General features: G+C 37.7%; 2 protein-coding genes across 5 annotated transcripts in view; one reads left to right on the top strand and one right to left on the bottom strand.

The window, feature by feature from the left end:
- Positions 1-20,524, top strand: part of LAMA1 (laminin subunit alpha 1) — a 99,853-nt gene extending 79,329 nt beyond the window's left edge. Inside the window, exons 43-63 of one of the 2 annotated variants that reach the window (XM_050306106.1) lie at positions 148-330; positions 649-803; positions 2,545-2,688; positions 3,506-3,639; positions 3,797-3,947; positions 4,476-4,600; positions 5,886-6,036; positions 7,125-7,269; positions 7,897-8,038; positions 9,206-9,320; positions 9,511-9,681; positions 10,114-10,265; positions 10,751-10,936; positions 11,394-11,550; positions 12,658-12,770; positions 13,872-14,061; positions 16,015-16,173; positions 17,359-17,512; positions 18,080-18,213; positions 19,296-19,518; positions 19,997-20,524. In XM_050306106.1, the coding sequence (XP_050162063.1) occupies positions 148-330; positions 649-803; positions 2,545-2,688; positions 3,506-3,639; positions 3,797-3,947; positions 4,476-4,600; positions 5,886-6,036; positions 7,125-7,269; positions 7,897-8,038; positions 9,206-9,320; positions 9,511-9,681; positions 10,114-10,265; positions 10,751-10,936; positions 11,394-11,550; positions 12,658-12,770; positions 13,872-14,061; positions 16,015-16,173; positions 17,359-17,512; positions 18,080-18,213; positions 19,296-19,518; positions 19,997-20,157 (3,245 nt within the window). In that variant the 3' untranslated portion in view covers positions 20,158-20,524. Of the gene's footprint in view, positions 1-147; positions 331-648; positions 804-2,544; positions 2,689-3,505; positions 3,640-3,796; positions 3,948-4,475; positions 4,601-5,885; positions 6,037-7,124; positions 7,270-7,896; positions 8,039-9,205; positions 9,321-9,510; positions 9,682-10,113; positions 10,266-10,750; positions 10,937-11,393; positions 11,555-12,657; positions 12,771-13,871; positions 14,062-16,014; positions 16,174-17,358; positions 17,513-18,079; positions 18,214-19,295; positions 19,519-19,996 lie in introns of both variants that reach the window. The other variant, XM_050306117.1, reaches the window with a different exon arrangement.
- The window catches only part of ARHGAP28 (Rho GTPase activating protein 28), a 723,491-nt gene that overhangs the window by 625,698 nt on the left and 70,727 nt on the right, over positions 1-27,066 (bottom strand). For 2 of the 3 annotated variants that reach the window (XM_050306222.1, XM_050306233.1), the window contains exon 15: positions 21,756-25,916. In XM_050306222.1, coding sequence (XP_050162179.1) covers positions 25,825-25,916 — 92 coding nt within the window. In that variant the 3' untranslated portion in view covers positions 21,756-25,824. Of the gene's footprint in view, positions 1-21,755; positions 25,917-27,066 lie in introns of those variants that run through there. The other variant, XR_007627579.1, reaches the window with a different exon arrangement.

The raw sequence follows: 27,066 nt of genomic DNA, 5'->3' as shown, positions 1-27,066 counted from the left end.
AAAGTAGAGTTCTTACTATGAAAAGAACGTAACTGACAGCATTTCTAGTGTTTTGACTATGTTTGTAACTGCTTTTATGAAGCCAGGCATTTGTTAGTCCCAAGTATGTTACGAAAGTTTTGAATTTTTTTTTATCCTGTGTTTCAGATACAAGGAAATACATGCTTGAAGTGAAAGAGCTGGCTGTGTCTGCAAACACCAGTGCTGTGGCGGGTTTAAGTCACTTTGGGGATTTCAGTCAAAAGCTAATGAACACATCTTCTACATTGTCCCAAGTTAATGACACTTTGAGGAAAACAAGCAAACTTATTGCTGATTCATCAAAAGCTGGTAAATTTATTGCCTCATTGCTCTATAGAAATGTCACTTCTTGCAGAAGCAGTAGTAATATTCAATTTTAAGAGGCATTAAATATGAGTCTGATGGACTGAAAGTTTCTTTCTGATTCAATGAAAGTGTATTAACTTTTTTTTAAAAGACCTTTAGAGAATTCACATGGGATATCCCTGAGTATATATATTCCTAACTGATGTTTAAAATTGCTGAAACCAAAATGATCAGAAGCAGTCCACCTTGGCTAAGTATTTTGGCAATGAACAATACCTTTTGCTTTCACCCTGCTTCAACATTTCATTTATGTTTTTGCAGCAATCACAGCTGAAAAACAAGTTAAAGAAGTCGAAGCACAAGCAAGTATTTTATTGGATAGGCTCAAACCTTTGAAAATGCTGGAGGAGAACCTGAACAGAAACCTGTCTGAAATTAAAGAGCTCATCAGCCAGGCCCGCAAGCAGGCAGCGTCTGTAAGTTCCATCATCCCAGACTTAACTGACTTCACGTTCACTTTTAACAGGGATAGTCTTTGAGATAAAGAGCCTAAAATTTACTGTCAGGTAAATTGGTTCTTCTGGAGTTTCACTGAAGTCCGAAGAGCTCTAACTGATTCTAAAATTAGACTGGCAGGGCTGTTGGTACATTTTAAGGTTTCAGCGTCACATTTCTTCTTGCATTTGTGAGTTTATCAGAACAGCTAGGTAGTAATTTATCTACTATTTCCTTCTGTTTACTATAAAAATAGTGAAATACAGTTATGTCAGAAAGCAGTCACGAGAGATTTTTATGAGAAAGAAAGAAGAAGGGGAGGGTGCCTCTTCTTTTTAGTACAAGATATTAATTTTTGAATTTATTTTCGAGACTGAGGTGGGGTGCCCCCATATAACATCAAGTTACAAATTTTTTATCAAGACTATTGATTTTATCAATAAATTTGCCATCCGTGGCCTGTCATGGCAATATGTTATTCTTTGCTAGAAACAGCTGTGCACCCAGAATACTTTTAAGACAAATAATATACTTGTTTTTAAATTGCTACTTCTTCCTTAAAGACAGTAGAAGTTTACTATGGATATCATTGGACTGAGAGGAATATGAAAATGACTTCACACTTAATAATTTTTAGTATGCCTTTGACTATAGTGTGGGTATGTTCTTGTAATGTTTAGGGAGGTTTTGTTAAAAAAAAAAAAAGACTCTCAGTTCTTTCTGCAAATCTTCTTAATTATATGGTTATTGCTTCTCTGTTACAGTCTACTGAAGCTTAATGAGTCTGCTGCAGAAAACAGGGAATGTTATTTTCTGAAATGTCAGAAGCCACAGATGTTCCTGGCAGGGTGAAAAAAAAAGTGTTAGCAAAATCCATTTTTCCAATTTTGGGAGTTTCTTCTGGGGTTTTTTTTGTAAATTTTTACTACATGGAAGAAACTTTATGTTTGTGTGTCCATATGCATGCACACATGTGTGCTATATGCATTTAGTTGTTACAGGCATATTCAATGAAGATGATGGAGTTAAGGCTTTTCTGTTAAAATGTGTTTTCTGTCATTACACTACCAAGCTCTTTGGAGATGACTGCATTTAGCTTGAATCAATGTCTTATCAGTATACTAGACAGTGGTCAAAGGTGTTAGTGGTATGACAACAGCAATATGAATTTCTTTATTTAATCTTTAAAAAGTTGAACTTGTTGTATATTCACAAATGTATTTTTTGAATAACCTTATAAACTGTGTTAAAACATTGAAATAACCAGATTTATTACAGACTGTCTACCTTTTAAATTGTTTTAAAAAAAAAAACCTTTTTCTTAACATATATTAGAAATGGTTTCCTTTTTTTGTAAAACATTTTGAGTTTCTGTATCTTTATTTTCTGTTACTATTACAGTGGCTTTTAGTGATATGGGTTTCTGACCCAAGATTTATTGTTATTTTCTGAGGTATTTGAATAGTTTATTTTACTGATTTCAAACCTTCTAATTGAGTGAGGGTATCAAGACAGATTTCATTCTTTTCTATTGTGAATCTCCTTGTCAAGTGATACCTGGAAGAATGCTAAGATCTAACCCAGGTAGCAATACTTAGATTGCATGAGAGTATCTCAGCAAAAAGCTTGCATTTGTTGGTCAGAAGCTAAGTACATACTCCAGAAATATGGGCTGTGTACACTGAGACTTCTTTAGGTTCCATTTCCTTCTTTTCCCCCCAGATTAAAGTTGCAGTATCAGCAGACAGAGATTGCATTCGTGCCTACCAACCCCAAATTTCATCTACGAATTACAACACCTTAACGCTCAATGTGAAAACTGCTGAACCAGATAACCTGCTTTTCTACCTGGGTAGCAATGGAAAAGTAAGTTTCTGGAGCACATTTTCTGAAGGTGGTGGTAGACAAATGTTTTAAATGTCTATAGTTATGTTTTTCTTACTTGATTTCAAACTAAGTAACCAAGTTTAAAGCCCCTTGCAGACAAATTTGTTCACTAGGGGTGGAAACATATTTGTACCTTGGAAGATTCCAGAGATTCTCAAAACTAGAGAATAAAAACACCTGATTCCTTAGCATTGCCTCTTGGCCATGTCATGGAGCTCTCCCTTCCTTTTCCTGTGTTGTGCATTAACCTTAAGGAGTGTAACACTCTATGGGATGCTTTCATATGGCATGCTGGAGTATATCAAGTGATTTGCTTGGTAACACAGCAAAAGTACTTGAATTTGGTGCTCATGAGCATGGTGCATCTACCCAGTTTATAAAGAGCTTGATGGCTCACTGCCACATTGCCCTCCTCTTCATTCCCCCTATAATCCCAATAGAATGCACAGCTATTAGCTCCTTGTGGCATGCTATCATGTGAAATATAGTGGTTTTTCACAGACTGGTAAGTCACTTCACATACCCTCAGAACAGTATGTTTCTATACATCTGTGTGTGTTTACATCACAGTTCTACTTACCTGTAAAGAAAACATTCACCTACTTGTGTATAACCTGAGTGGGGGTTGTTTCATTATAGGTAAAAGTGAGTGAAAACTTACTGGGCCTGATTTTGCTAAAGTCAACTCCTGTCATATGGAATGTAGGGACATGAATCTGGAAAGACTTTCTGCAGTGTGACTTGTTACAATACACGTTTGATGCCATGCATTAGAATAAGCCCTGCTGTTTTTCAGACAGACTTCCTTGCAGTGGAGATGCGACGGGGTAAGGTTGCTCTTCTTTGGGATTTGGGCTCTGGATCAACAAGAGTGGAATACCCGGATTTTCAAATTGACAATAACAAATGGCACAGAATACATGCCACCAGGTAATTAAAGTGAAAATGTGTAAGTGTTGTACACAAACCATCTTCTGAGTTTTTCAGTGATGAGATGTTTCTTATCCTTAGAAAGAGAAGCCTTATAGTATGTGTGGATTAAGCCTGGTGATTCCTAAAACTATTTATTAGTATTTGTATTTGGCAGGTTTGGAAAAACAGGTACACTCAGCATAGAGGAAATGAACTCCAATCAGAAGCCTTCACCTAAATCTGCAACCTCTCCAGGGACAGCCAGCATATTGGACGTTAACAAATCAACGTTAGTGTTTATCGGAGGACTTGGAGGGCAAATCAAGGTTAAATTCTGAGATTCTGTTAAATGGTTTTTAACATGTTTGAGAGATGCTTTTGTGTTAGAAATAATTGCATGATTTGGTTACTTCATCAAGAAATGCCAGGCACTCTGACCATAAAGCAGAGATACTGTAAGGGTCTTCTAGTATCCTGAAGTTAATTTTCCCTGGAAATTTTTGCATAAAGTGTTGACCAGGATAGGCTGCATGTGCATGCAGGTTGTATAGACATTAAACAATGAATTTGGTTTTTGTTTGCACCTTCCATAGCTTCTTTTAGTTTGCCATTGTTATTCATGCCATGAAACATGTAAGTAGGTCAAGGGCATACTTCTTTTTACTTTTTTATGCACTAATCTATTATGATTTGAATGATAATTGTTAATAGTTCTTGCTAAAACATTTTGTTCTCCTGTTATGATTTATATCTAACAAAGTTAGAGTTCAAGGAAAACAACCAAGCAAAAATTTTGCTGCATAATTTTCAGACTGCTAATTAATTGTATTCATGAAGTATTTCTTGTCTTATAGAAATCACCTGCTGTTAAAGTGACCCATTTTAAAGGGTGCATGGGAGAGGCATCCCTGAATGGTAAATCTATTGGTCTTTGGAACTACATAGAAAGAGAGGGCAAGTGCAATGGCTGTTTTGGAAGGTATTTTATCTCTATGGGTTTTTTAATTAACTGATTTAGAATAATTGACATTTGTAATATTATATTTGTGTGCTAACTAAAAATAATGAGCTCAAACAAATTGCAGTGTTTCACTGATCATTAACATACTGTTCTGAAAACACTAATCTGAATATGCCATTGGTGTCAAATAATTTCATGGTATGGAATTTTATCACTTTTTAATCACTTTTTCAGATGAGCATATTGTTGTTGTCTATTTTGCACATTGGAACTAGGGACTAGAAGTGAATCAAAATATTTAGGAATCTTTGTTTTCCAGTAGTTTTCCAGTAAGACAAATTTATTCTTTTCTAGGGTAAGAAACAATGTAAAGCAGTCTTATAGGACAAATCCATAGCAAAACTGTAGCCCCTAAGCTTGATACCTTTTGTGGATTGTACTGTTTTTATGTTGAAAGAATTGAAAAGAAATAACACTTGTCCATATTCCCTTTTGCAGAATATTTCATGTAGAAACAGCAGAGGGTGCTGCTTGATTGTATAAGATATTTTTTAGAAGTCTTGTATTGCAGAGAAAGGGGCTAACATTTATTTTAAGTGCAATTATACAAAGCATTTTGATAACATGGATGACACGTTTTAATTAAGAGGGTGTATGCTGTAACAATAATTTTTTTTCCTTTGGAATTCATTGGGAGTTTTTTTGATACATAAGGGAAGAACACTTATCTTGTATACATCCTTCCCCATGGCAAAATCATGTATTGTGAGATTCTGTAATGAAAATGGCCTTTGGCTGGAATCCTTTAGTTATTCATAACATCAAGTTTCAAGTCTCTTCCCACACTTTCTAAACATATTTCCTGGGGGCTACACTGACTGATCAGTACCTGAAGGGAGCCTACAAGAAAGGTGGAGAGAAACTAGTTACAAGGGCATGTAGTGACAGGACAGGCGGGAATGGATTAAAACTAAAAGAGTGTAGGTTTAGATTAGGCACTAGAAAGAAACTCTTTACTGTGAATGTGGTGAGGCATTGGAAAAAGTTGCTCAGAGAAGCTGTGGATGCCCTATCCCTGGAAGTGTTCAATGAAAGTTTGGATGGGGCTCTGAGCAACCTGATCTACTGAAAGGCGTCCCTGCCAACAGCAGAGGGGTTGGAATGAGATGATCTTTAAGGTCCCCTTTTAACCCAAACCATTCTGTGATTCTGTGATCTAACTTTTCTTGTATTTTATATAAAAATTACTGTAAAACCACAAATCTTCACTTAACATTTTTTAATTGTTTTTCTACTTCTGTAGCCCACAGGATGAGGACACATCATTTCATTTTGATGGCAGTGGATACTCAGTTGTGGAGAAGGCACTCCGCTCAACAGTGACTCAGATAATAATATTTTTCAGTACCTTTTCACCTAACGGGCTGCTTCTGTATCTCGCTTCAAATGGCACTGTAAGAAAATGGATCAGATTCCTAAACTGTCAAAAAATATGTTTAGATGATTTGATGGTTTCTTGCTTTCTCTGTTATTTTTCAACTTACATATACTAGAGCAGTTTACTATCTTTGTGTAGATTATCACCTGCAATTGACATCATAAGCCAAAGGAGTAAAGAAAAGAACCCTAGAGATAACTCATTAGAGCCAATATTCACCTATACTAAGGACAAAATTAAACAATGAAAATAATTCCCCACAATTTGTTTCGATTTTAGAATAAAATTAACTAAAGGAAAGAAAAGAAAACATCAGGGACAAGAGTCTGAGTTTTGTTCAATTAGAGGAACCTTTTCAGAACATAACATCTTTTGGAACTGAGCTTGCAGAAGGACAATGTAATATTGAAAAGACGTATTGAATTAGATCCATAAGATGACAATTCAGTAAACTGAAATAAATTAAGTACAACTCCCTGCAAAAGCAGTATAACCCAGACCCATCTCAAGACCTTCATTGTCATGTCATGCAGTTTACTGTATACATAGCTGGTGGATTTCATTTTCCTGAAGGAGGTCAAAGCTTTGTTTCGATACAGATTGTTTCCGAGTCACTGCATTATTAATTTACTATATGTATGCCTGAATACATTGCACAGTGATATCTGACTTAAATTTTACTGTTCATAGGGGACACTTTTAATGCGATTCAGAAAGTCTTTTTACTGCATGAAGAAGGTCTTTGCTTCATACATAGTGTTTTTGATCATTGTGCTAGCAGTCAAATCAAACTACTTTCAACTTCGTCCAAAAAAAGGAAAATGTGGCTCTGCTATTTTCCTGCCAAGTAATCTAACCTCATGGTGCATTTAAATGAAAACAACAACAAAACAAAAGAAACATCCTTGTGAGGTGCTTGTAACTTAATTTTCCTAAATGTAGGAAAGATAAGCATCTTGGCCCTAACAAACAGTTCAGGTAAAAGAGTTACCAAACCTGTTTCACGCATTAACTCAAACCTGCCAACAATGCATTCTTTTGGAATATTTAATTTCCAGGAATATAATCTGTTGTTTGTTTGGTTTTGGTTTTTTTTCCTCACAGAGAGATTTCTTGTCCCTTGAGCTTGTTGATGGCAAAGTGAGACTGACTGTTGATCTAGGTTCAGGACCTCTTGCTCTTACAACGGAAAAGCGTTACAACAATGGAACATGGTATAAAATCTCATTCAGTCGGAACAAGAAGCAAGGTAGGCTGCAGATTGAAAAAAAACAGGTGTCTGCACGTTAACAAATACAAATATCAAAGGTAGCTGCAGGGAATATCACTGCAACCAAATCTGATCACTTCCAATGCAGTGTCTTTAGCAGCTGCACCTATCTTACTTTGCTTTTAGAAGGACAGCAGTGTAAATCTTGTGCTTGGTTTAGCATACCTTATAAAGAGCAGGTAGTGCAGAAACTACCAGAGAAAAGCGCATTAATAGTCTCTAAAGAGTGAAAGATCGTTGTCCAAGTCTGTATATCAGGGATTATGTTTTCTGTTCTGCATTTTAATAGTACCTAGTACACCAGTGTTTGGGGACCGAGGTTTGGCCAGTAATGCATTACAAATAGGATGTGTTAATAGCTATAAGATATTCTTGTATGTATATATTTTCCTGCAGACTTCCCCAGATTTGGTTTTGTCAGAGAAGAATGAATGAGATTAACAGAATAGCTGGAAGTACAATAAATTACTCATTCTAAAAATAAGAAGATTGTCCATACATGTCTAAGTCAAGGAATACATTTTCCTCTATTGTGGACAAGACTGCCAAAATGGAAGAATATGTATTCATGTCCTTCTCCAGATCTTTACTCTCTTTTATTTGCAGGAATTTTGGCAGTCATGGATGCATATAACCTTAATTATAAAGAAACCAAGCAAGGAGAATCTCCTGGGGTTGCCTCAGACCTGAACCGCTCTGATAAGGACCCAATCTTCATTGGGGGGCTGCCAAGGTCTAGGACTGTGAGGTAAAGGATCTTACTTTTCCATCTTTACTAAGACTCTTGTTAGTAGAGGGAAAGACTAACAAACTCTATCTCCACTGAAATTAGAAAAAAATCAGTGAAGTCTGATTTCTTGTTTATGGCCGTGTATAGCATATAGTTATCTGTCCTTTGACTTCAAACTCCAGTGTGGTGGTTTTCACTGGTAGGTCTGATGATGCTGCAGTTCAGATCATGATAAGTTTCTGTTTTCCTCCTCCATGGGTGATTTCCACCACAGCAGCTGCCATAGCAACCACCTACTCCTAGGGTCAGGCTGTAGCAAGAATTCAGCACTGCTGTCTGCAACAATGCTCCTGTGAGCTGTACTGGTGCAAGCCTTTTGTTTTCTGTCTGGCATTTATGGGCAAAGCTGCACTTAGGCATAAATTTACTACTTCAGAAAGGAATTCTTGTAATTTTGTAACTTAGAACAGAGGAGAAACAATTGTGAACAGATCATCAAAAAATATTGCAGATACATATTTTATAGTACGTCTCTAGTTTATGTTTGGGTTTTTTGTATTGTACTTCCATGCTGAACTTGTGAAGTCATATTTTTTCCACTGGCTTCACTGTGAAGGGATAAACATGGCAAGAGAAAATCGAATTAAACTTTCTCCATGCTCTTGGCAATAAGGTAAATTCTAGCACATTGTTGGTCTCTGCAAAGTTTTTGCAGAGCTGCATATTTGTTAATTTTAGCTGGCATATCAACCTGTGAGGGATTGTGGCAGGACAGTCTTAGATTTCTCTGACTTAAACCTGGGACCAAATTAGTCATCCTCCAGACTTGAAAAATCAAAAAGAAATACAATGTAGTAGAGAGCTACAGTTACCCTTTCACACAAAATCCATTATATTCCAGCTAAAGATTAATCCTAAAGTTTTGGAAAATGACCTGACCTGGCAACACAACAATACACACTTGTATGTTTCCGTTTGGGCACAACATTATCTGACTCTTTTTAAGATTAGATTTAGCATCTGCTAAGAGTAAGACCTAAATTACCTCTCTTTTCCCTTACACTGGGCTGACTGCATTCTTTAAAAGAGATCTCTCTTTTTGTCTTATTGAAGAGAACTTGATCTTTTCTCCCAGGGAATTCCAAATACTACTCCTTGGAAAGAAAGACTTGTTTTGTGTTTCAGGAAAGGTCTTACTAGTAGAATGTATGTGGGATGCATCAAGAATCTGGAAATATCTCGTTCCACCTTTGACTTGCTTAGAAATTCATATGGAGTAAGAAAAGGCTGTGTATTGGAGGTAGGAAACTAAGGTTTTGCAACATTTATTGTTATGGAACGGTGAATAATAATGTTTACAGTGAGTTGAAATAGATTTATTTTTAAAAATTCTAAAATGATCTGAACTATATTTGACTTCAATTTTATTTTTCTTACTGGGCACTATGTGGGGAGAAATTCTGTAATTAATTATCTTCTTCATAAAATAGCCTATTCATAGTGTGAACATCATGAACAATGGATATATTGAGTTGGTACCCAAGTCCTTAAGCCCAGAATCAGAACTGATGGCAACTTTTGCTACCAAGAACAGCAGTGGCATCATCCTTGCTGGACTCAGCAGGGGACTGGAAAAGCGACGACGAAGACAAGCACATTTGGCAAGTACTGGAAACAAAGATTTTTGGGGGGATTATTTTTGCCATTTTTATTTTGTAAAATCGAGTTAGGTTGCTATTTATATCCCATGGACTGTTGGAACTTCTAGAATCCAAAGATGAAGGAATATCTGCCCCTTCTTATTTCCTACCTCTAAGAGAAGAAGTGTGTGTGTGTGTGTGTGGACGGTATAAAAAAACTCCTGCGTTTTAACTGGAGCTTGACCAGAGAAATTTCCAGCTTTTGTGTTTGCTATTAGAAGACTTTGCACTCTGAGAGGTACCAATACAATGCTTACTAGTCTCTGAGTTTCATTAAGTTTATTTAAAACAAGGTTGGAGGAAAATTTTTCTAATGTATGTTCTATTTAAACACTGAATGAGTGTCAGAAATTGAGCTGTAGTTAAAAATTAATCTTCTGGTTATGTCCACAGCCCTTCTTTTCCATCATGCTGACTGATGGTCATCTGACAGTGCATGTTAATGCTGGAGATAGAGCAAGTACTAGGAAAGCAGTGGTTCAGTCTGCTAATGGAACATACAGTGATGGACAAGAACACTCTGTCATCCTAATTCGGAGTAAGAGGTACATGCGACTGCAAAGCGTACTACCTGTTTAATTATTGTATGCTGTTGTCAGTTCACTGCACTCTCTGAGGAATTGCCTTTGCTAGCTTATTAGGTGGAATAATCAGGGCTATGTTTTTCTGCTGTTCATGCAGATGTTCTGATTTGCATGGTAATTGTAGCATACAGCCACTGATAGAGGTGTAGCTGAAAGCTCTCAAAATCTCTAGACAGCTTGGGGCACTTTGAGTAAAGTATACTAAATAGTATTAGAAAAAATACAGCTATCAAAGTAATTTAGAAAGATATTTGACAAAACCTGACATGTTAAAAATCATGTAAAGAAGGTCTTGTAGTTTTAAGACATAGAAAGGATTATCAAAGTGATGGAATCTTTATTTATTAGAACAGAGCGTTTATGAGGCTGAAAGGAATGCTTTTCATTTGAAAATGGCTGTCTTAGACCTTTTAATGTTTAATGTTTTCCTGATTTATCTTTTTCAGGATCATAACTGTACAGGTGGATGAAAGTAAACCTGCAGAATTGAGGCTTGGTTCATCAGCAGAAATGAGTCCCATTAATATTTCCAACTTTTATGCTGGTGGCATTCCAGCAGGAGAAGGCATCTTAGGGCTAAAATTGGCTGGCTCCTTTCATGGCTGTATCAGCAATCTTATCTTTAACAAGGAGTAAGTCAGAGGGGTAACTGCTTTGTTTTGGAAAACTGTGTGTAGTAATTTAATGTAGTTTGTGATCTCTTGTATGACATCTCTGTTTGCCTGGTTTTCAACATAAGACAAGCATGATACTCGTGATCTGGGTATTATAACAAGCCAGAAAATGGATAACCAGCTACATTTCTAAATAGCATTAAGAATGTCTTTAATGTTTACAGAGATGCTGCACAAAACATGCTTTCTCTGCTATAGTTTCATCTGCATTCACATGCAGACAAAATGGTTTTCCAAAAAATATTGTTCTATGGACAGATTATTTGCCACTGCTCTGTTTGTCCCAGATGTCACTTCTTTCCCTTTCTCCTGTTACTAGTGAAAGACCTTGTAAAATATTCTCCTTGTGCTTGGGAAATGTAGAGATTGGGGACTGCACCTCTTAAAATGTCTTTTTTTTAAAAAAAAACCACAGGCTTTTATATTTCACCACTTCCATGAAGTATGAACATGTGGATATGGACAGTTGCTTTCTGTCAGAGAAGCCTAAACCAGCCATACAGCCCACAGACATTGAGATTCAACTTCAGGCTTTACCAGTTCCCTCGAGACCTCTTACAGATACAAAAAATGTATGTACTGGAGCAAAGCTCTATTACCTCTTCTTTTGTCCATTCTTTGTGGAGAATTATCGAAGTACAGACTACGTATGTTTGCCTCTTTTGTGCTATGGAATGGTTCAATGAATGTGGATTTGAAATTATCATTCCCTGTAGAAACACTGATGTTAACCTTTGTAACAGCCTGTTGGGCATTTGGAATGGAAATGTAATTAGGTTTGTCATTGTTCAGGCAGCAAAAAAGAAAGGACTAAAAAAAAAAAAAGACAAAGTCGAGTGATAAACTCCCAGCAGAAGGACTTGACAGTAACTGTTATCTGTAGTGTATTCCTGCCAAAGTGACTCTGTGCTGAGTTTTGCATTAGCTGTGCAATTCTGCATTCACATTTTCCTGGTCACACACATGCAGTCTCTGCTCTTTGTCAAAGAGGAGGCACAAACCATTTGAGAGACACACAGTGTCTGAATGCAGCTTGTGTGGCACCTGTTTCCTCTCACACAGTCCCCGTTCCCAAGAGAGAAGGAAGCGTTGCTTCTCTCATTCTCCAGCTGCACATCTTTATAATGAATGGTTTCCAAAGCATCCTGAAATCATTTTTCTGTGACAACAGAAAGAAAAATTTTATGCATTTCATACAGCTGTGGCTATAAAAAGAAATAAGTTGTCCTTCTTAGAGCTAAAGCATGGCTTTGGCTCATACTCTGTTACTCAGCTCTCCATTCCCCAGATCATAACATTATGTGTGTCCTCATTAAATGGGAAAATATTGCTACCAAGTCCATAAGATTTTCACACTGAAATTGTACTGTTTTCCAGCATTTGTTATCAAAAGGGCTGTCAATTAAGACAAATAGTGAATGAATACTTCTCAAACTACAAACATTTCACAGTAGAAAAGATAGTGATGTCCATGAGACATAGCTTAATCATTAGAACTAGGTCTTTATGAGCCTGAAGACAGCTTGGAATGATTGTGAGTTTAGCTCATTGATGTTGCTGTATACTCTGTGGTTACCTTGTGGCTCAGTTTTGCTTCTTACAAAGTTGCACACTGTCATTCAGCACTTGCTGGTCAGCACTTGATACTATTCTTCCTAATAAATTCCTTTTATTAACAGGTAGTCTGTGTAAAAGACGAGCTGCCTGATCATGTTCAAGGTGCCCATCAGTTTGGACTTGCCAAAGGCAGCCACTTGACACTGCTCTTCAATCAGTCTGCTGTCAGGAAGAAGTGAGTATATCGTGAATTACACATGCATACGGTGTTATTTTGTATAATGCAGTGACAGTTTCCATGAATGATAGGTGCACTGCCAGCTCTGAACATGACCCTCACTTCAGGTTCCTGTGGGGTTCTCATGGAAGAAAGTATCACAACCATCATAGTGTAACTAATGGTACATATATTAAACTAACCTTTCCCAGGTTAGTGGTCATGAATTTATTAACTCCTGGTCAGAGTTCTGCATTTTTTTTTCCCCTCAGACTTAAGAGCCTCACTGTACCTTCTGTAAGTAAGCTGATTTCTGTTTTCCACATACCTCTGTATACATGCCTACTCCTTTGACTGATGGAGATAACGTTTCACCCTTTCCTCTGTATTTGCTGCAAGTGCACCTTCCATGTCTGAAGGTGCACTTGAAGGAGACAAGACTACTGAGAAGAATCAGTTTGTTGAGACTTAAGGTGTGATAGCCTCTTTGCCTCTTTTACTTGTTTGAGAGGCTCCCAGCAAGGTCTCCAAACCATAGCCTTCAAGTCACTTGAATACACTTCTTTCAACTCAGAAAGTGTCCACAGGCAATGAGAAAAGAGTGTTTTTTCCTTCCAGCTTTTCTGTTATAGCTGTTGAACATAAGGACATTGCAGAGGTTTGATGTCGTGTACTCTGCACCTAGTGTCTCCATAATAAATGGCTCAATCAGCTCCTATGCCTTTCAAGCCTCCCTCTGTTCTCAGTCTGCTCATTATATCCCAACATTCCTGGCTAGTAGTACTGTATGCCATCACATTATCCTGGAATGGGTTCCTTTCTTGAGGCAGTAGGCAAGTCTGCATTCACAAGCAGCCTAGCCTGTCCCTCTTGAAGTCCAGCTCACCCTATGACAAGCACTTTTTATATTTCTGACAGGTACAACACTGACTTCTATTACAAAATACATTATAGGTCATGATTTCTTAGAATCAGTGCAAATCCTACTTTTCTGACCTTTGTAAAAATAAATTTCCTTTCATAATAATAAACTGGTTGAGGCAGTTCTCTGCCTCCAGAAAAGCTTTTTTTCACTGCAGAAGAAATATTTTTCAGTAACAATGAAATTTTATTGTCTAGACTTTCCATCCAGCTGAATCTCAGAACCTTTGCCTCCAGTGGCCTGATTTACTACATGGCTCACCAGAACCAGGTTGATTATGCAGCCCTACAGCTTTATGGGGGACAGCTCCATTTCTCATTTGATCTAGGCAAAGGAAAAGCAGTAGCTCTTCACCCTGCTGTTATCAGTGATGGAAAATGGCATACGGTAGGTAGTCACCAATCTCTTGTGCTCCATTTTCTCTTTGGATTTATTGATATGGTATTCCCCTACTTTTCCTTTACGCTTTCTCTGTTGCAGAGGCAAACTGGTTTTTAACCCAATCATGAAACCGTTCAGAAAGCTTTTATTTGGTGATAGTTATTTCCTTTTTAAATTCTCATTATTTGTACATCAGTTCCAGCTTCCAACTCATATTAAGTATTTCAGATTATTTAGAAATTAAAGAGTTCACCAGCTATGTAATAATGGTCATCTTCAACAGAGAAGATGCTAACTGAGAGATGTAAAAACTTGGACATTTTCTGCAGGAAGTTTTCCATACACTATGTCACCAAAGACCTGCAATGGAATGTGTGACAAGGTGAAAGATTTGTGGGTGCAGAGTTTCTCTTTCCTCCAGCTTATTGCTTAATAACTGAGCATGTCACAGCAGCTAGTGATAACAGGGAAGTACTGACTTTCCGTTCCTTGGTTGAGGAAACATGAGAAAGGGAGACCTTTGAAAAGAATGGAGGCTAGAGGGGGAGGGCTTAGCTTAAGGAGAGTTTGAGGAGAAACTATGGCTACAGCTTTCAGGTGCCACATAGCATTCAGGGTCTTCTGAACAAAGACTGTGTGTGTCAGTCTCTATTGGCCCAGTTCCTCTGAGCAACCCACCTGGTGCTGACTCAGGCTTTCTTTGTGAAAAATGGCTGTGATGTCTGCATGAATTTTAAAAGTAACCCTGACCACATTACTTCTCCTAAAGGCAGGTGAGGATGACAATATTCATCCTGCTATGCTTCCCCTCCCTTACCCATATGTGAAGCCTTAACTCCAGGAAGCGGCTTCTGTGAGACACAGTGATTGATGACACAAAGCTACCAACTCTCCTAGGTGCTTTGGGAATAAGCAGAGTTATTTTTGCTATTCATACATAATGTGCAGGAGAAATAAACAGCAAAAACTAATATAAAGAAAGCAAATGTGAACTTCTGTCATAGAGAGATATCACAGTTAATCTCTGCTCTCTACCCTGAAAGGAAGAATGCTCTGGGATTTACAGCTGCATGTTTAAATTTAAATATACTCACGTAAAGCTCATACTCACACTATCCACATTATAAGACATGAACAGATTCCATGCAAGAGCTGACCTACCTTTACTACCTGGGACATAAACGTGTGAACTTCCACCTTTTTCAGAGATTAAGGCTGAGTCACACCACTTCACAGCTGGGGGTGAATACTGCAGTCGATCTGCAATCGATTTGAACTGATATGCATTGCTACCGAAAGAAGCACCACTTCTTTCCATTCTCTGCCCTCTGCCCATACCACCCTGCTTTACCACTTTATACCCTTACCAACCCAAATGTTCATGAAACTTCTTGTTGAACCTAGTCAGGATTCTGAGTGGGGCTAAAAGTAAACAAGTGGCTATCGGACTTCAAATCAAGTCCCTCTGCTGCATGTGAGCAATTGCTTTACGGGCAAGGAGGGTATAGGGACACAAGTGAACAAGATGGATAGAACTGGAAAGCTTTTTAGTCATAGCAAATTTAGGGCTGCCCATCCTAATATTACAGCATAGGAGTGTGCACTTCAGAGAGCTGAGATGGGTCAGCTGGTGGGCAGCACAGTAATTGGAGAAGACCAGCACAGTACTCTTCTCTTCAAACTCAGTGATGTACCTGTATCCTAAGACAATAGTTACACTGAAAAGCTTGGGCAGGACCATATGCAATCAATGTGAAAGCTGTTAAGCTGCTCAGTTGCTTTCTGAAATGGCCTCAGCCTCAGGATAAATTTCAAGGGGTACCTGTGAACAGTATGTCGAACAGTATGTCGAAGCAAGCAATCAACTAAAAAATCATCATGCTTACTTCTGTGGTAAATGATGACTAGATAACTGATTTAGCTTACTGATTCATGTTTGCGTGCTTTCATTTTTTCCAGGTAAAGACGGAATACATTAAAAGAAAAGGTACCATCATTGTGGATGGACAGGAATTGGTAGCAGTCAGTGCTCTTGGAGATGGTAGCACTTTGGATGTGGAAGGGAAGCTGTATGTGGGAGGACTCCCCTTAGACTACGTGCCAAAGAATCTTGGGAATGTAAGAAGGTTTGGTGTGGTGGGGTGTCTCTGACATTTTGCAAGACTAGAATGATCATACTGCATCAAACCCATCTAATTCAGTATCCTGTCTCTGACGGGTGAAAAAGTACTTAGGGAAAGAAGCAAGAAAGAAAGTAATGACCCTTTACCAAATAAATCTTTCCAGTTTTCCATGGCTTAATGACTGTAGCTAGAGATTGTATCCTTGTGTGTTAGTAATAGCCTTTTTTTTCCTCTGTCAGTCTCTCTGTTAAAAATGGATAAAGAATATAAACTTCTGTGATTCATAGTATAAGGTAAAAACATAACCTAGAATCTCAGACATATTGGTACTGAAGTCTTGTTGCATTGAAATATCTCTAAAAGGCTAGGTTTACCTGAGACTAAACCATATTTTGTACACATGCTTTTAGAGAGTAGGATTTTATTGCTTTCCCCCTTGTGCAGCCCATTACATCAGTGATGTATCATATCATATAATATAATATAATATTATCATATAATATTCTGAGTTGTAAGGGACCCACAAGGATCATCAAAGTCTACCTAAGAATCACACCATGTGTGAGATGAGACATGAGAGCATTTTCCAAACAATTCTTGAACTCTGGCAGGCTCAGTGCTGTGACCACTTTCCTAGGGAGCCTGTTCCAGTGCCTGGCCACCTTCTGGAGGGGTTGGGCAATTCTCAGTTCTTCTCAATTTGGGGCGTACTGTCTTCACCCGTGCTTTTTAATTGGATAATGGCGTTAACAAATTTTTTAATACTTTGAATCTGCAACTGCTGAAAATAGTGAGAAATTTAGATGAAACCTCTTGCTGAATAGAGCTTGCAGAATGTTATACAAAATCTTGATTTACTCATTAATTTGCTGAAACATGTTTGGAATGTCTAACTGCTGGGGCATCTCTGCTCACAGTTAAGCTAATACAACCTTTTTTATATGTTATAGAGAGTCTATACTGTGCTTCTAAGCTATTTATTTTGACTCTTAAGACATTATGTACATTTGTAACCTTACATAATTATATGTAATAATTGAAATTTAATTATGTAACTATTTTAGATCTGGCTGTGTTTTGTTCAGATAACTTTTTAACTACAATAATATCAGGTGAATCACTAAGAGAGCATTGCAACCATTTATAATAAACATTATCTCTTATATTTCCATATGCCTAGGTGACTCACAGTATTCCTGCCTGCATTGGTAGCATGACAATTAATAGCAAACAACTGGACAATGAGAGTCCTGTCTCCATCTTTGCTGTGAATAAATGCTATGTAACAGCGCAGGATGGTACTTTCTTTGATGGAAGTGGCTTTGCTGCTCTTGGTAAGTGTCACTAAATGAAAATTGTACCTTACTGAATTAATGTTAATGAAAATGTATGCTTTTTAGGTCTTGCTGGCACTGTGTGCAGTCAATTGACTCTTCACACAGCAAGTGCATGCCCTGCATGTGTATTTCTAACCAAGTCTTGTACATCCAAAAGTGGTCATTTCTGCAAAGGGCTGTCTTCCCCAAATGAAAGAAAGCACTGGGAAAGAAATGTACTACCTCTTTCTTCAGCTAAGAATATCCATGTTCCTGATGTTTAGGTCTGTAAAAGGGAATGGAGACAAAAGACTTGTGAAGTAACATAAAGGATTACATTTGTGCTCTTTGCTATTTCTTACTAAATGTGAATTAATAAAAAACTCCACTTACTTGGTAATTTATTTTTTCCAGTATAAAATATGAATTATGACTTTGGAAAATTTACTTTCCAGAGGTTCTGCAAGGTCATATTCCAGCAGAATAATTAACAAGCCTTTTAGAACTTCTAATGCCGATCTATGTATTTTAATTTGTACTGTGGGTTTATAAGTCTTCTGCTAGAAACCTCTGCCTTCTTTTCAGTCAGGGAAGGTTACAAAGTGCGGTCTGATGTGAACATCACACTGGAGTTCCGTACGACAGCAGTGCATGGGGTTCTTCTTGGGGTCAGCAGTGCTAAGGTTGATGCCATTGGACTGGAGATTGTACATGGCAAGGTAGGCTGCCCTGTGCTGGCACACTCATTTCACAAGGGTTGCTTGAAACTGGGAAGCTAGAATTCTTGGATTGCACTAGATACACACCAGCGAAATGTGATGGAGGCACAAATCCCCACAAAACTAGTATGGGACATTTTCAGTCTCCAGGTTTCTCATTGCCATCATATGATAAAATGTGCTATTAGCAACAACAAAGTCACTGGAACTTTTTGGACTTTTAATTAGTGTAATTTATATCAGTGTGCAGCCACTCTGACCTCCTGTACTACGTACCTTGTATGTTAGACCAAATATATATCTTTTTTGTAGCTTAATACTTTTTCTGCCATAAAGCTGTACTTGTCCTTGAAAAACATTATTGCATGTACTAAGCACACTGTTTTGTAATCACTTCTTCAATATTCATGAGGAATTAACTCATTCTCTACTTCTACTGGCCATTATGCTCCACAAACCTTTTAACAATCAATACACGGTTCTCTGGTCATGTCTTGCATAAAAAATGTATACTTGATTGCTCTTAAGTATTTTGTTTTCTCAGAAATAGCTCATTTTTTATTCAAAGCTTCCTAGCTAGAGACAGTGTTAAATACCACTGTTTCTATGGGACATACTTTCTCAGTTAATATTTGCATATTAATCCTCACCAGAGAGTTGAGGAAATGTCTACTGCTTTGAAAAATAAATCCCTGAAAACAATCAATACATGTATTGATAATGACAAGCGCTTTCAGTTCACTCTTCTTTCTCTTCAGTTAGATACAGTGAATCATCTTTCAGGTCTGAAGTCTCAGGTTCTGTGAAAAATGTCTGGATTTGTATTTGTAAGAAACATTGAAAGCCCTAGTGAAGTATACTGAGCTAACCCAACAGATGATTGCATAGATAGATCTAAGTCTTTTAGATTTTAAAGACACTTCAAAAAGGTTACTCTCTATCCATCAAAATGAACATTTACTTAGCATATTGCCGAACATTTAAAATGGAAATCTCTGTACCAGCATGACTGTGCATTTATCTAGGCAAATTAGTTTATGTTTTCTTACTTTATATCTATTGGCATCTGGCTTTTTTCGCAGGTTTTATTCCATGTCAACAATGGAGCTGGCAGAATAACAGCTACATATGAACCAAGAGGCACAAATAGTTTGTGTGATGGGAAATGGCACAAGCTTCAAGCAAACAAAAGCAAACATCGCATTTCACTGATCATTGATGGGCATTTGGTTCAAACTGATAATCCCTACATCCAGTCTACATCTGCAGATACGAACAATCCCATTTACGTTGGAGGCTATCCTGGTGGGTACAATAATATTTCCCTTCCCTTCTGTCCCTCTTGCTCTCACTCTCACAAGAGTGACTCTTAACACGTGTGCCCTCCACCCCCACCCCTTTTGGCTCGCCAGTGGAGTCTGAGGCAGTGTACAGCTCAGCTGTTGTTTCATGTTCTGCCAGTTTCGATTTTAACTTAAAAAACACCTATGCAGAATGGCTTTCTCCTCTGTTTTCCCCTCTCATTTCCCACTGTCCCCTGGGACATACTATTTCTGCAAACTCTGCGCAAGTTATCCTAGTGCGCAGCTTATGCTTGAAGGCAGCAGTGACTGTTCATGTTGAGATGTCCTAGATCATCCAAATGTGAACAGAACTTGGTGCTCCTCAGGTGTTGGTTTTATCTCTCATTTCAGAGGGAGGAGAAGCAGTTTAATAACCTGGGTCTTTGTACTGTTTTTGTTCCCTGGAAATAGATTCTATGTATTTCATGTTTATTTTTCAGCTGATGTGAAGCAAAACTGCCTCACGAGCAAGAACTCATTCCGTGGCTGTTTGAGGAACCTTGTTTTGACCAAGAACCAAAATGCAGAATTCTTTGACTTTAGCAGAGCTTTTGACCTCCGTGGAGTCTTTCCTCATTCCTGCCCTGGGGTTGAGCACTGAACTGTAGCAAAGCCCGTCTGGACTGAGAGAGGGTTTTTTTTGTTGATCTGTTATTTTGCATTCTCATTTTGTAATGAAAAGAATCGGTGAGAGCCTGCATCTCTTTGATTTTTCTGGTTGTTTTCCAGCTCAGGTCATTTTTTTTTTAAATCAGTTCTATGTCTACATTTTAACTAAGTGGTTTTAAACAACAAATACCTCTACTACAATGTAATGGCATTAATTGCGTATTTTTCTTTTGGGAATTTTTATTAATCAGTGTTTACAGTATGTTTTCTTTTGATTACTTGACAGTATTTCATTTTATTGTGTGTTGGTTGTTTTGTAAAAAGGTAATTATTGTGGACCACCAAATAAAACTACAATAAACTGTGCATTATTTCATGTAGTTCAGTTGTCCATACATTTCAGTCAGGAGAAAAAGAACCGACAGACTAAGAAGTGACAAATGTGCCCACAACAGGGAGGCTGGAACCAGATGATCTTTAAGGTCCCTTCCAACCCAGGCCATTCTGTGATTCTGATGCAATGAAGTGTAAGTGCATATAGTCCAGCAGAGGGAGCAGGAGACTGACTAAAGGCATAATTTTGAATGTCTCAGATTCAGAGTCTAATGAATAGAATTTTCTACTTTATATGGTAGCTCCAGTTTCTTTTCCTTCTGCCTTAAAATCCATTGCTTCTGATCCTCATTATAGATACATTACAGATATATCTAGGAGGATTTATGTTGCTCTTTATACTTTCATGTAATCAGCTTCAGGACAAGCAGCAACTCCTCAGCACAGAGACAAGTATGAAATGTGTTGGTGAAGAAACAATATGGGTCTGACTTGGGAAATACCAGGCATTTTGGCAACTAGAACTAATGCGCATCATACTTTGGAAAACAGTATTTCCTACAGGAGACAGGGAGGCACTTTCGGTGCTCTGCAATTCCTAATTCACAGGCCAGTCAGCCTTTGCTGTTGTTCTGCCTCTTCCTTTTCTTACTGTGCTTGCCTCTGTTTCTAAAATGAGTCTTCCAGTAGTTGCTTTTGATCCAGGTTTGGGAGACATGTACTCGATCTGACTCAAGTAAGGACATTCATTCATCAACTGGACAGATCACTGACCACTGATAAACATGTCTCATACTTTATTATACATCTATAATAAACACAGTTCTTTGCAAGTCACTTCCATCTCCTTTTTTTTTTCCTTCTTTGAATTAGCAGTATTTTTGCTTGCTCCTTACAATTTTGTTTGGCTTTTCCTGTGCCCTTTTGCAATTTTTCTGGAATTAGTTTTGCTCTATGTATTTCATACTAGTTTAAAAAAATACTGGCTGAAATGAAACCCCAAAGTGGTTTGCCATTGCTTTCAGTGAGGCAGGATTCCAAGCAGTGTCATTTTGAACCCTGCATCAAGGCAGTCCAAGAGAAGAGCTCCTGGAGCAAAGAACTCCTCCACTTAAGCAAGGGTGGCAGAACACAGTCCTTTGTATAGCTAGCTGTACAGGTGCTGTAACAACATAGTTGCTTTGAAGACAGATTCACCACTGCTTTTTGTAATTTCTGTCCTCTGCTTCTATCCAAAAAAACACGTTTAGATTTAAAGAGCTTTCTTTGTTGGTATGGTTTTATTTTTGACATGGGTACAATACAGTGGACACACTCTGCTGTACAAATACACTTACATATTGGCGTACTTCAACAAAACACAGAACATAATGAGGATTGCAAGGGAAACATACACACAAACACTTTGCTTTGATTAGTGGCATTATTGTATTATTTTCCAGAGAAGACACACATTAATAGAAAGCCATTGAAAAGTAAAAATGAAACACAGTGTGTTTGTATCTGTTGTCTATTTAAACCCAAGATCAGATCTCATAATGTTCACATTACAAGCAGTAATTTAGGCAACATAGTTTGGATAAAATTTCATCCATATCCTGAAATATGTATTTTAGTATATATTTTTTTGTAATTTCAAATCTTGCCCCACAGAATAAAGACATTTTGTCAATGATAACACTAGTGGAGAAGTGAAATTGAGAATAGAAAGTTCTTGAGTAGTAAACCTCTAAGCCAAAATATTTTTCCTGGAAAATGCAGAGTGAGGTAGTTAATATTATACATGGACACAGACACATCTGCACGCACGCACACATTCGAATGACATTAGCTGCATAAACTGGTTAGAGTATTCCAGTCTGTTTCCAACACCTACTTTTTACAATACTCTCTCAAAGTTTACAATAGTAAACTCTCTCAAAGTCTCAATTTTACAATACTTTGTTGATACGCAAAATGCTTGTCTTTGTAGAACCATGGAGTACATAAATAAATGCTCAAAACATCTTTGGAATTTGAATTAATTTCTCCCTGCTTGCTACCACTTTCTTATTAATAGCTTTCCACACATGTTGCTTTCTGTTGGGTGACAATCCAATTGTAACTTGGTTTTGACTTCAGCTGCTGTGAGGAGGAACAAAATTTCTCATGCCTCCACCAGCATCTTGAAATATATGGCCTAAAGTTGAGACCTCATATTTCAAAATGTCATTGAGACTGTTCCATATGCATATGGAACAATGCAGCGCATGAAATCAAGTTAGTGTACCACAACAATACAAACCAACTTAATGTGGAACAGTATTAAGCACAGTAGACATGGGTCATTAGGTCCATTTGTATCAAAAAAGAATTTTGACATTCCGTTTCAGAGACGGGAGGTGTTTGGCCACGCTGCAGTAGTCTGGGCACTGCACATAGAATCTAGTTCATCTGATAATATGCACGTCTTATAAAGTTACAGGCAGTTTTAGCATAAGACAAGTGCTCACAGGATGGATTTTATTACATCGTATATATAACTTTATAAGTTGTGAAGTGGTATCAGTCTTTCAAAAACCCATTGTATTCTGTATGGAATGCAGGGAGATCTATTTCAGAAATAACATTGATGAGATCCAGAACATGCTGAGCAAATTACTGCATGAACACAGGGCTTTCTGTGATTTCCCTTGCATGGCCATTGAGAACCCAGAGTGAAGTTAGTGGGCAAGATGGAGGAGGTCAGTGTATTTGTCTGAAAGTACTGTAGAAAGTTAGCTCATTTGCTATGACATTTCAAATGCTTTTGTTAATGTTTGGGCTTTCTGTATAGTCATAGAACCTCTTTTAATTGGCTATAAATACAGTGATGCTTAGCATTTCTATGGTGCTCTTAGTATTCAAAGCACTTTCCACGTAAAACACCTTTGCCAAGTTTGTCCTTCCTAGATGGATGTTTATAACTCCTCATTGTTCAAGGAATTGTTTGACTGCATCTGAGAGTAGAATTTAACTAATTATCATGTTGCCTTTATATAGAAAGTATTCGTCCTGCTTTACAGATGAAAAAAAAGGGCAGCATAATTAGGAAGAGTTGTCCATTGCCACAGAGGGAACTAAAGGGTATTGAGAGTGAAACACATGACAAAACATTTATCCTTAGTTCTATAAACAAACCACAGATCTACTATCTCTTGTATACTTATAAGAAGTAGTTGTCAAAATAAGGAGTGTATTTTATAATACAACTGTCCTGGTCTTTTCCTGGCTGCAGCTATGTCTCCATTAGTGTTAAAAAGAAAAAGAAGGGGAAAAAAAAAAGCCAAAAAACCCAATCAAAACCAAACAAAAATAATAATAATAATAAAAAACCCCACACAAAATCACAAAACAAAACAAACAAACAAAAAAAAAACAACAGAAAAAGAAACAAAAGCCCAAACAAAATGTCAGGAAGTTTAAAATGTCACTGTTTTAAAGAAAAGGATTATGTTGCTAAATTTTTATCATTTTTTATCCAGAAGGTAAGAAAGAAGACAAGATCTGCCCTCTGTAGACATTATTGTTGCTGGTAAAGTTATTAATTCAATGTTGATTTCTTTCACTGATCACTAACAAAGAAAGTTAACTACTGAACAACACAATTAACTTAGCACATTCTAGAAGCCCTGCTTCTGGTTCAGATCCTCATTGCACAGCTTCAGCAGAGAATCACAAATCAACAGACTTCCTTTGCAGGACACCATCCTTCGTGTTCACCTGGAGGACTTGGTTCAGAGCGCTTTTATATTGCTACATGATAAACAGCTTCTGCCTCATCCGTGCATCCAGGTCAGGAACAAAACTCACTGCTCAGGCTGTGGGTGGATTCACTGTGCAGTATCATCATCTTAACGATGGAGACATCGCAGTGCAGTTGAAGGTATTGAAAAATGGGTATATCCCATTTTTTTGCATACGACAAAGATGACAAAAAGACTTGCTCTTTTCCAGAGATTTGTGATTTCCCTACTCAACAAACATGCTTTAGTTCAGTAAAGTATAGCCCCAAAGGAGATGACTAGGTGAAGAACAGTGCTTGCTCTTGTGACTAGCTACAAACTAGACACGCTGTCTTACATTTCCAATGCAGTTGCAGCACGTTGTTCTCTTGTCAGCCCGTGTTTTCTTAGACTGCATGTCATCTGTAAAAAGAGCTGCAACTTTCTCTGTGTTTGTAAAACCCCCAGCATGATTGGGCCTAGTTTGGCTATGGCTTTAAAGACCTAATGTGTAAATTATTAAATCCCACTGCTCATTGGAAACTCTTTTTCTTCTCCATGTTGTATTATACAAGACCTGAACAAAGATCTCTCTTGTCAATACAGCTGAATAGTATAAAAATTGCTTACATATTAAAGCTAAAATAAACAAAATAAAAATAATTAGGTTACAAATAAGAAACTATAATGTTTGACAAAAACAAGTGGTGACTGTAAGTGGCACCAGTAACACATATCTTATAGTATGGCATTACACAGACTTAATTCTGGGAGTATCAAGTAAAAGGCAGAGCCAGGGGCATATGCCCCTTCTTACCTAGCAGTTGTCTCCTGAAATTTGTGTGTGTGACAGAGGAAGGAAGGAGAGAATGGTTTGTGGCATTACAGTTGCACAAAGCTACATGATCCAGACAGACCATTTTGGAAGACTGGTAGTGATATGTAATACAGTGGTACACACTGGGCAGTATAGCTGTCTGTACAGTAGTCCTTCCTTCTACCTCCTGCTCCCAGTGTCAGGTACTCCTGAGTGACTGAGAGACAATTATTGCAGTTATGCACACTGTACAGGTTTACTTTCAGCAGAAAGATTTTGGTTTGTCACAAGGCTGTGTCTTGGCACTGCTGCATGTTGAGCTTCTGTCTTCCACATCTGACAGGTACCTTCTCTTCTTGAACGTCTCTGTGGTGCTTCTGTGTTACACTGTGGTAGGTAGTGTTTCATTCATCCTCTGATGTCACTGGATTATTTTGAAAAATCTGTGTTCTAACACCAGGTCAGGAAATGAACAACTCGCATGTGACAGGTTGTTTTCTGCACACCGTACCTTGGTCTGTCCTCCTCAATTCCTGGGCCAACTGGCACAAGTGTAATCCATATGAAAGCATAACTGATGTGATATTTTTCTGATGGTCAGAATCTGGAATACCAAAAGTAGTATGTGCTGACCATCAGTTGGACAGTACAGTAGGAAGGAATGATGTCCTGTAGCTACTGTTCTGTCTCTGCCAAGAGCTTCTTAAAATGACAGGCATCACTCTTGTCCATTTGGCTTTTGTCCAGTACACTGCAGCCTTCTACTTCAGCTCGCTTTTGGTTTTATCACCCATTCTGCCTGAGGATTTGCACGGTAGACATCTAACATATACGCATCTGGATCCAAGCAGTGCTGACCTGAAACAGAAATTGACGGCCATGAATCACGGAATGTTACGAGCACATTGGGACAGAGTTTCATTTAAATGTCTTTGAATGTTTCTCTGACTTGCACATAGTAAGCCTGGTTTCGTGTGTCCAGTTAATATCTTGCCAGGACACACAGAGGGCCTGTGGTAAATTTGCCAGTAATTTTACTCCGGGGAGCCATGAATGCACTCACTTCCAGGCAAGATGACATGCATTACATGGCGTTATGGACAAGACATTTAGTTAAATGGTGAACAAATATGTTTTTTTAAGAAGTGTTAACAACACTCTTACAGTAAAAGTGCTACATTATGAAGGTTTTTTTTTCTTTGAATTTACTGGGCTGGAATTACAACTGTCTGACTTTGTTGATTTTTTTAAGTGCTGAAAAGATAGCTCTGCAAACAGCGTGTTCCCATCCAGATAGGATCTAGTAAAGAAATACAGGGACTATATCAAGGTTTTAGGTAGTTGCCATTTGGCTGGTTAAAATAAAAAAATAAATACAAAAAGTCCTCCTAAGGCTGTTTCAGGGTTTCATTAGGTGGTGATTGGGAAGTCCCTTCTGCCTTTGCCAGAATGAGGCATTTGGTGCCTCTTAATTGAGTAATAAGGCAATAAATTCTAGAGTTAAGTTGATTTGTTGGACTATATTACATTTATGTGGGGTGATGAAGTAATTTAACTGATGAGGTTACATTGCTGTGAGACAAAGGATTATGGTAAAATTTTTGGACAGTTACTTATAAGGTCACTGGGGTCCTAATGATTTTATTCAAGTGAAAGCAATATAAATGAATTAATGCCTAATCAGTGGACTAAGGTACCCTGAAGTATCTAGAATATAAAAATAATTTTAAATGAAGATGCAAATTAAAACATCCTAATTTTTTGAAAGAGCATGGTGGGAATATTTGGGATTGTTTCACAAGGCCTTTAAGTTCTTCTCTTTTAGCATCAGTTGGTCATCCTGTTAAGCCAGGCAAAAAGTCACTAATCCAGTTTAGCTTTGTGTGTCGCCAGTAACAAAGACTGCTTCTTGTTTGCTGCTGAAGTGTGATGTTTTGTAATAACTTTACAAAAACTCTTCTGGGGTGAATCAAGAAGAAATAAGGAATAATCTAATCAGACAGTTGAC

This window comes from Myiozetetes cayanensis, unplaced genomic scaffold, assembly GCF_022539395.1.
Source record: "Myiozetetes cayanensis isolate MyiCay16 unplaced genomic scaffold, myiCay2020 scf1, whole genome shotgun sequence".
NCBI lineage: Eukaryota > Metazoa > Chordata > Aves > Passeriformes > Tyrannidae > Myiozetetes > Myiozetetes cayanensis.
Note: the sequence above shows the minus strand (reverse complement) of the source record. Positions and strands in the feature narration are given on the sequence as shown.